The 9,808-nt window shown below is 43.8% G+C and overlaps 1 protein-coding gene across 1 annotated transcript in view; it reads left to right on the forward strand.

Moving 5' to 3' along the window:
• DOCK7 (dedicator of cytokinesis 7) overlaps nucleotides 1-9,808 on the forward strand; it is an 82,729-nt gene that overhangs the window by 51,257 nt on the left and 21,664 nt on the right. The window contains exons 27-32 of the mRNA XM_010022571.1: nucleotides 3,300-3,469; nucleotides 4,177-4,331; nucleotides 5,219-5,401; nucleotides 5,883-6,018; nucleotides 6,773-6,869; nucleotides 9,203-9,299. Coding sequence (XP_010020873.1) covers nucleotides 3,300-3,469; nucleotides 4,177-4,331; nucleotides 5,219-5,401; nucleotides 5,883-6,018; nucleotides 6,773-6,869; nucleotides 9,203-9,299 — 838 coding nt within the window. The remainder of the gene's footprint in view (nucleotides 1-3,299; nucleotides 3,470-4,176; nucleotides 4,332-5,218; nucleotides 5,402-5,882; nucleotides 6,019-6,772; nucleotides 6,870-9,202; nucleotides 9,300-9,808) is intronic.

Raw genomic sequence — 9,808 nt, forward strand, 5'->3', positions numbered from 1 at the left:
AGGTGCCACATGGGCACTGCTGGAGCTCGTAAGAGGAAAATAGCTTTTCTAAATTGTAACAAGAAAATAGTTGTCAACATTTAGGAAGTCTCTGTTGCTGGTGCTTTTAAATGTTGCAATGTATTTTGCCTGTGGTCTTCCCAGCTCTTTTAAAACATAAATTATGCATTGATGAGGCCCCTGTGGGTTACATAAATAGACAAATAGAGTCAAGCATGCAGAGTTTGTCAGTGACTTGCCTGACGTGCACAGCAAATAATTTTCTGAAGGAGGAGTGTAGCCTGTAGTCCTGCCATGGAGGCTGTTACTTGTGTTATTTAGGGCTGTATTCTGCCTTGCCTCTTTAAAATGGGTTCCAATGGAAATTATTGATTGCTTCCACACTCCTAAGTTCTCTCACAGGCATTTTTTCAAGGTGGACTCAGAAATACCAGCCAAGTCGACAAATGCTGTTGATTCATGGTTAATTCTGCCCCTTTACCAAGAGGTCTCAAGAGTTAAACATTCATTCTGTTTCCTGTTGGAGAAGAAAGTGATGCCATAAATTAGAATATTTTCTTCTGTATGTACATAGCACACTGCAGTCCCATTTGTTTGCCCTGAAATGGAAAAGGCAGCAAATCTTTACCCATATAGGCTGTCTGCAGAAATCCTTTTTGTAGCATAGGAACATCTGGCTTGCTGGATAGAAATCAGATCTTGTCTCTGACTATATCTGCCCTTGTTCTTCACAAACTTTCTGTTCTCACCTACCTGCCTCTTGAGCTCTCCCACCTTGCTTTTCTCAGCACTTAAGCTTGGACCAGGTCAGTAATCTCTGCCCAGATGCACAAAGGAGCCATCAGCTTGATCTTGCTGGTGTCTGCTGGGGAGACAGGTCAAACCTTATCTAGCCAGAAAAAGCCCCCCTATGCTAGTTCTGCTCTGGAGATAACATTTTGATCAAAGTTCCTTAATTCTAGTGGAGATTTATAGCAGTACTGCATTTGGGTTTTAATGTTTTCCACAGTGACTTGTAGTTTGCAGCTTATTAGCTGTTCTCAGGCTTCATCCTTGTGCATTTGCCCTGGTAGAGCCACTGTATAAAGTAAAACTAGTCTGTTCAGATCTGCTTTTTCTTTGCTTGTGAAGACTTTTAACAGTCGTATAGTATCAGCAGCAGGTTATTATTAGAGGGTTCAGACGTGCCTCCCATTAAAATGTTTTGGCCACCATTGGAAAAAGTTCAGCATTGTTCCTGGTTGCATTATGCTACAGCAAGACAGGGGAGGGATGTCCATCTAGTTACTTGTTGTGTTAGAGCTTTATCTTAAGTCTTAAGCCTTAAATGTGTTCTGTCCTTGCTCTTTTTGCCCCATTGGCAAATTATGTTAGATTTTAGATCACCCATTTTATAAGAACTCTTTGGACTGAGTTGGACAGAAATGACCGCAGTACCCAGTGGTGTGTTAGATGGATCCCTCTGTGTTAGGTGCTGTACAGTACCACAGTACATTGCAGTCTTCTCTAAAGCACTCACAGTCTAAAAGCCAATACAATGTGGAAGATGAAGGAAGCCAGCTGAATGTGACAGTTCCAGAGAGTGAGTCCAAGCAGCTAGACCCTCAGCAGATTGTGTCTGCAAACAATGCTGTGTGACCAAGTTATTCACTCATATTGCTCATTTCATAGTGCCCATGTTGCCCATATTGGCTGATGTTACTGGACAGAAGTGAGAAGATCTGTATTTGGCCCCCAGTATCCAGTGACAAAAGTCAGTTTCCCAAAAGCGTATGCTGTTGACACAAATTCAGGCCAGGGCTGAGATTACAGAGGGGATGGTTGGAGGGCACCACGATCAATTCATTGCTTTATCAGCCAGGAAGGTTAGTGGGCTGTATTTCCTCCTCTTCTCTATGGATCGATCCAGCATGGTACCTGCTTTGTTCTGGAAAAGTGAAAAGGAAATCCATGTAGCCCTAGGTTTGAATTACACTGCTTTGTTTGGGTGTGTTTTCCCTATATGCAGTCCTATGGCCTGCAGGATAGTTTCCCTTGAACTGTTAGAAACACAACGTAGGTGCCACTCCTTCAAAATAATGCAAAGACTTTTCTTTAACCTGAATCTGAAGGAACCAGTCACTTAAATAAGCATTTCCTTCCTAGTTGTTAAAGGTCTCGCTAATTACACGCACAGGTAATTGTAGGATCTCATTATGGCTTGATTAAGAAACACAGGAAAGACGTGTAGCTACAAGTAGCTGATGTCCTCCTAACCCATACTGCTACTTTTTAAATCATTTTAAACCCCCGACAACCCAGTCAAAGCCTCTCCTCTTTTTTTAACCAGAACTCAACTCTACTTTCCAGGTAAAGTGGATACTGCCTGCAATTCAGCACTTGTTTTAATACCTCAGGTGTGAACATTGAAGCTTATGTTTTGCTAATGCATAATGTATGAGCTTCCGTGGCTGCTTCATGCATGGGGCAAAGTTGTCTTCTTGGCCTGGTTTGCCTACAGAAGCAAATAGGTACTGAGATACCTGCTATTTGCTCTGAGAGAGTTTTGCCTCGGTGTTGGCTGAGGGAATTGAAATGAGCAGAGTGAGTTCTTGGGAGATTATGGGGAGTTTGTGTTTTCAGGGCATGAGGAGGCTTACGCAGGGTGTCCTGCAAAAGGGGATGGTGCTTGGGCCCTGCCATCATTTGCATCTTCATAATGAAGAAGGCCATTTCTTGCTGTTTTTCCTTCTGCTCCTTGATTCCTTTGACACTTTTTATTCAGAATGATGGATCATTAGTCTACTGTTTTGGTTGAATAATTGCATGGGGATCAGGGAACTGAAACAGAAACTTCCTGACCATTTGATAGAAGCAATATTCTGTCTTAGAAGGGCTTTTCTCGCTGTAAATCGTGTTAAATAGAAACAAAAAAAGAATACCATGAATAGTCTCACAGAACCAACTGTCCTCTCAAGTTTCTCTCATCGTTTTCCATATTCCCTAAGATCTCCTGGTGGTCCTTAGTAGACTTGATACTTCAGCATAGCAATGTCTGAGGCTTTGGTTTTGTGTAGGAAATATGAGAGTGTTCACATTATATTGGGTGTACACCTCTGCAAGATATTTTAGTACATTTTCTGTGGCCTTTCCCCATTTGTAAAACACACAGGAGATCCAAAAACACGTGTCAAGGCAGTTTATCTGGAGTTAAAAATAAAACCCAGGGTTTTCTTCTTTTTTTGAAGCCCCTTAGTTACAAAGTATTGTTTGCTTTGAAGGTATTAACTAATCTGTGTGACCCAACTCTCTTTTAACAGTTTATTTGGATTGCATAAGAAAGTCATCAATATGGTACACAACTTACTGTCCAGTCACGACTCGGATCCACGGTACGCTGACCCACAGGTAAAGGCCCGGGTGGCAATGCTGTATCTACCTCTGATTGGCGTGATCATGGAAACCGTGCCTCAGCTTTATGACTTTACAGGTATTTTATATCCTGTGCTTTGAACATATGCTTGTCTGCTCACAAGACTTGAGTGTTTGGGTTCTAAAACTGAACTACAAAACCCTTTGCTGTTGGATGAGATTGTTTCTATTTCTGAATGATGACTTTGAGATGTTTTTGCATCTCTTTCCTAAACTGCACTTAGAAAATGTATCTTCCATGACTGTTAACACTTAAAAGCTGCATTTGCCCACTTGTTTGCATTGATGGAATAACTAGCAATTCATTTTAGTTTACGTCTGGCTGGCACTGTGTATGTGTAGCCAGCTGCCCTCTGTGTTCCTGACCTGCTTAAAAAGTCACCCCACATACCGTACAATTCCCATAACAATTCCAAAGGATAAGCAGAGTTCCTCTTCCTCCTTAGAAAGTGCTCTGACAGTGGGTCATTTTTGCATGTGCTTTCCAAAGCCTCCTGAGGATAAGTGGGTTATTTCAAATCAGGGCAGGGAGTCCCATCTGGAACAATTTGGAATTGTCTTTTACATCCTCTGAGTTTAATGACACAATAAAGCTGCAAGTAAGGAAAGGAGTATTCAAAAGGACAAAAGGTCTATTTTGAGAAGGGTTCTAGACACTGAGGTTGTGTAGGTGGCATCTGAAAACTGTTGTTACTTTGCTTTGCATAACTTCAAACAAGAGTCCTGTTGAGTGTGCATTGACTGGATGCCCACGTTTCTTGACAGAGAGTCACAACCAGCGAGGGAGGCCGAGCTGCGTCGCTGTCGATGATTACGAGAGCGAGGGTGGAAGCATGATAAGCCAGACAGTCGCCATGGCCATTGCAGGAACGTCGGTCCCTCAGCTCACCCGGCCCAGCAGTTTCCTGCTCACCTCCTCGGTACAAAGCCACTCCTCCCTATTCCTTGACTCCCTGTCTGTGTCAACAACCAAACATTTACGCACGCAGGTCCCATGGGGCTGATCAGTGAGTGGTAGGGGCTTGTATCGGTGTGCAGCTGGGTGCTACACAGGGATGTGAATGACACGGGGGAAGAAATCACTTTTGCACGTTGGTTGTTATGCCAGTCTCGGGGTGGGTATAAGAAAATGCCAAGGAGGGATAAAACTCACCAAAGCTCAGAAAATGGAAGAATTCTCTTTTCTCATAAAGATTCCTTTTTTTTGGAAACAACCTGATAGAGGCTTCATGAAGTGCAGTGGTCATTATGAACTCTGAGCAAAAATTCCTACCACATCCACATCCCACCCAGCTGAAGATATAAATGGGCCATTTTCCCTATTCTTTGCACAGGGAGGGAATCATCCTGATAGCAGGCAGGCCGTTCCATTTCTCCCTCCTCCTGCCTTTACTCCTGCATCAGGATCCCATTCTGCTGTGTTTTAGGAGACACTGACACAGACATGAGATAATGAATGGAGCACCTCTGCTTAACTGTTAATCTGGTGGCGGTTGTTAAAGGCATTTTGAGGGAAGTGGGTATTTGCTGCCTGAAGAGAAACACATTCATGTAACACAATTCATATATGGTTCGAACTGCTGCTTAACTCTTGTGGTTTGACTGTCTGTGGGCTCCACTGGGCTGTTGGGTTGAGGAAGGATAATGTATATCTCCTGGTTCTTAGTGAAAAATGTCTGTTCACCTTCTGTTGCTATCTGGTAATGATTTAGGCTGGGGCGATAGCTCCTGTAGATCTTTTTAGTAATGATTGAAGTGTTTGGCTATGAAACACAGTGTGGCAAATGTCTTGACCTGTCTGTTTTAGAGTGGCAGGCAGCACTCCACCTTCTCAACAGAGTCCAGCCGTAGCCTTCTCATCTGTCTGCTGTGGGTGCTCAAGAACGCAGATGAAAGTGTCTTGCAGAAGTGGTTCACAGACCTGTCAGTGTTGCAGCTCAATCGCCTGCTGGATTTGCTTTATCTTTGCGTATCCTGCTTTGAATACAAGGTACTGCTGCATTGTGTAAACCTCCTGAAGTTCCTTCTAGGGCTTGCTGAGGACCTTTGCACTCTCATCCTTTACACGACTGCAGAAAGGCATTTCCTGCTCTCTCCTGAGTGTTTCCTGTATCCAGAATCCCAAGGCTAAGCACGTCTCTGTGCAACCTCTACCCTTTTTCCATGTTTACTTTTCAACCATGCAAGTGCCTGTGCCTTCTTTCACTTCTTAAGCAGCTTGTCCTGCTTGTCACTCATCTGGGAACTTCTGCAAGGAAGGGGAATGATAGCTCTAGGTCATTTTGTCTGCTATCAACAAGAGTTTTCTGTAGCAATGCTGGAGTGTGGGTAGATTATCTAGCTAGCAGCTTAAGCCTGTATTCCTTTCTTGCTGTACGTCTTTAGACAGGAAAGATATTTTGAGTTGTTAATCTTTAGAAAATATCCCAGATTTAAAGAATCTTTCCTGATGGTCTCATTTGAAACTGCAGGGCAAGAAAGTATTTGAAAGAATGAACAGTCTGACGTTCAAGAAGTCAAAAGATATGAGAGCCAAACTTGAAGAGGCTATTTTGGGAAGTATAGGGGCAAGGCAGGAAATGGTCCGAAGAAGCAGAGGACAGCTAGGTAAGTAAAGAAGTCTTCTTCCTTGCATTCCTCTGTGGTTTGGGATACTACCCGTCAAGATCTTCAGGCAAAGAAGCCCCTAGAAAAAGCTGCAGTTTGCAGCATGCTTCACTGGGGCTGCCAAATCTCTACACTTTCCCCAAGTTCCATCTACAGACAATTTATCTGTTACTTGATTGCTTTTGTGTACATGTGATCATATCTCATTTATGGGGTGTTCTTGCCTGAGCTTCTTCCAGTGTAGCATCTTTTAGAGCCACCTTCTAGCATGTCTTGTGCAAGGATCAGAGCAGAAAACAAGCTGCTTGATCTTGCTTTGATAGCTCTGAAAAAGCCCAGATATTTCTCCTAATGAGGCTTGAAACAGCCCATAGTCGAGGTAACAAACACCTTCTGATGATTTTTGCTGCTCATGTTGTTTGGGTGGAAGGATGGTGCAAGGGTTAGGATGAGAATCAGAATAGTGGTTTTGTCTCCTGCTCTGCCACAGGCGTCCTGGTACATGTGAGTATCTCCACAGTCTCTCCATTAGCTCTGTAGTAAGCTGGTGTATGGATAGCTGCAAGTGAAGTTGCCTGTCATGTCACTCAGCAGTGACAGAATTAGGGGCCATGTAAAACATCTTGGGTGAGTGCCACAGCCTTGGGCTCTAAGAAGCCATAGTTTGCTGTCCCTTGTGAACAAATCCAGAGTAGCTACCCATGCAAAAAAATCAGCAGTAGATGACCACTATTGTTTTGCTATTATCCCACAGAGAGAAGTCCTTCTGGGAGTGCTTTTGGAAGTCAAGAGAATTTGAGATGGAGAAAGGATATGACTCACTGGCGTCAAAACACAGAAAAGCTTGACAAGTAACTGCCTTATCCTTCTACATTAACAGTGTGACAGTGCCTGTGGGAATGCAGGGTCTCTCTCCCCATAGGAGGTCAATGGCAACAGTGCACTTAGTTCTTGTACGAGCAGGCTTGGGCCCTTGGTCGGAACAGGGCAGTGAGCAAAGAGCTTTTAGTCCAACACTGCCCTGTCTAACTCTTTGCTTTTCACTGTCCCTTGCTTCCTTAGATTTTAAGATGAGATTTAAAGACTGAGACAATCCATTGCCTTCTTAAAACCTTGTAGTAAGCTGTAATTTAGAGGGAAGATCCATTAACGGTTTTCACAGGTAGCATATATATCTCATGTCGTATTTCCTTTACTCCATAAGAGCATTCTGGAGTTCTCAAAGCTCACTTTCCTTTCCTGTCCTAATCCATCACTTTGATTGTTTTTCCACATGTGCTGTGCTTTTAGAAGCCACAAACCAGCCAGGTACTGTAGCACTGGTGTGCAGTTCTTCTAAATTGCTATTTTGTACATCTGCAGACTCAATCATCACAGCATTGTTTGTGATGCTTGGCAGAAGTTTTCAGTGTGTGTGTGCAACTGATTGGAATGAGCTCTTTATGCTTATTTACACCCATTTCCCTTAAAATTCCCTCTCTTGGTGTGGTTCAATCTGGAGGGCTCAGGAGTTGTGTTTGAGCTTTGCTGTGCACGTTTTCTGTTTCCTCAAATTGCAACCTGCAGTCTCCATCCTCCCAGCAAAAGAATTGTTCCTAATCCTAGGAAAGCAGTCTCAGCCCAAGAGAAGCTCTGGAGAAACTGAGGGATGGGGACCTCAGAGCCCAGATGGAGATCAGGCCAAATTTTACCCTTGAAAACACTGATGTATCTTCATAGCTTCTAATTGATTTGTCCAACACAAGAATGAAATCTCTTTCTTATGTCAAGTAGTGGCTTTTTGTCCAAGACTTCAGTCCTGTAGGGGCATTGGGAAACCCAGATGACCACTGTGTCTCAACCTGCTAATGAAGTGATGGAGGTATGAATTCCACAACTCCAGAGCAGAGTTACACCAGATTAAAATTTGGCCTGAAGAACTCATCAGTTCACTGCTGACACTGGGTCTGAGCCCCTCCTTCCCAGAAGGACCTCACGTACATATTAAACAGCTGGAAGTTCCTTGATGCTCAAAGGGTGGGATCTCAGCCCACAAAATAATATGCTTAGATAACTCCACAAACCTGCTTTTTAACCCCTATGTGCTCACTGTGACCTCGGTCCATCCCACTCCTATGGCACTGCGAGTGTGTCCTGCCTGCGTAGGTAGAGTCTGGCCCTTTGAATCTAACAAAGCAAGACTTTTCACACCAAGAATTGTGCACAGCTGATTGCAGGGGGTATTGCTTTATGCAGGTGGTGTTATTTTATACAGGGTCAGGCCTCAAGCATTCATACTCTGGAGCCTGAAGAGGAGGTGATGAGTGTCTGACCCAGCTCCCAGAGGAAGCGGAATGTGGCAGGGCAGGTTGCTGCAGTACAGATCCAAGAGCTGAGTCAGCTGCCATCCCCTTGGTTGTGTATTTTGCTTGAATTCAGTCAGTTCTGTGGGTCACACTCCTGCTGTGATTAGGTCTGGCAGGAGCCTGTTGGAGATGGCACCTCTGGTAGGGCAGGCTGTGGTTGGGCTCTTCAAATATACTACTGGATCTTTGCCACATGCAGCTCATGGTTGCTGCTGAATTTCTGGGGCTGCTGGTGTGACTGAGTGTATGAACTTTGTAGGCTTTCTAGGAAAGTGAGTGCCTGGCATATAACAGCAAAATCATGTCGTTTTTCTTGGAGAGGAAGATACTTTTCAAGAACTGTAGTGCAATACAGCTTGAATGGCCAAAGATTGCACCCTCATAGTATGCACTCTGTGCTACAACCAGTCTAGCTGCTGGGCTCCACAGTGCAGATAACTAGCTCATGTAGCACCACCGTGTGTCCATAGCCTATAACATAAAGCCGTATGTTCTGTTCCTGGTTGTGCTCTTGCATGCCTAACGATGCTACCAAACCAGTTTTGAGTTGGACTTTGATTCTAAACTGTTGTTGTGTCCCTGGGAGAGTAAGGAAGTGTTGGAAATAGTGTGATCTCTCCTAGCATGGTGAACGTAACTCCTGTGTGAGTTTGTATATGTAAAAAACCAAGTCTTTCTTCCTGTCCTCTTAATGGATGCATTGTAGTGTTGTCCAGTAATAAACACACAAGTTGTAACTGGGAGTTTCCTGCTGATGCGAAAACATTTTTTGACTGGAGAAGATGGACATCAACTTCTTAAAGAGAAAGTAATTTTATTCCTTTCTTTCTTCTGATTAGATCAAGGGCAGAGATAGAACACGAGGCACTTATCGATGGGAATCTTGCAACAGAAGCCAATCTGATTATTTTGGATACACTAGAGATAGTTGTACAGGTAAGAACGATAAGAAATAGAGATACAATAGCATTATTGTCACCTTGCCAGGCAGTAGTTTGTTAAACCAAACCTTCCTGCTGCTCTTAACTCCCTGAATGCTGTCAGAACTGGGCAGCTCCCCTAAAGCCTCTCCTAATCCTCAGCCTGTAACAATCTGGTTTTACATTGCAATAGCTTCCTTCAGCTGTTTTGAAAGTTGTTCTCTTTTCGTAGTATAAGAAGTGGTTGTTCAGAAACTCAGTAATGAACTGCAAAAATATCCAAGTCCTGCCCTATTCTGACTAATGCCTGCAGGTCTTCCCAAATTCCCTCAAGTCATTAGATTCCTGTATCTGCACTTACTCTGCACAGTGCAGGAAAGCTTCCAGGTTCCTTAGTCTGTGTGCACAAGTGAGCAAGGACACATGGTAGTTTTGTCCCCTGCTTTCTGTACAAATGGGATCAGTGCACGGGCTGGAAGCAGTCTTAACAGATGCACCTCTGAGCTGCAGAGAGATCCAGGAATG

The sequence above is a fragment of the Nestor notabilis genome, unplaced genomic scaffold (genome assembly GCF_000696875.1).
Source record: "Nestor notabilis isolate BGI_N333 unplaced genomic scaffold, ASM69687v1 scaffold809, whole genome shotgun sequence".
NCBI lineage: Eukaryota > Metazoa > Chordata > Aves > Psittaciformes > Psittacidae > Nestor > Nestor notabilis.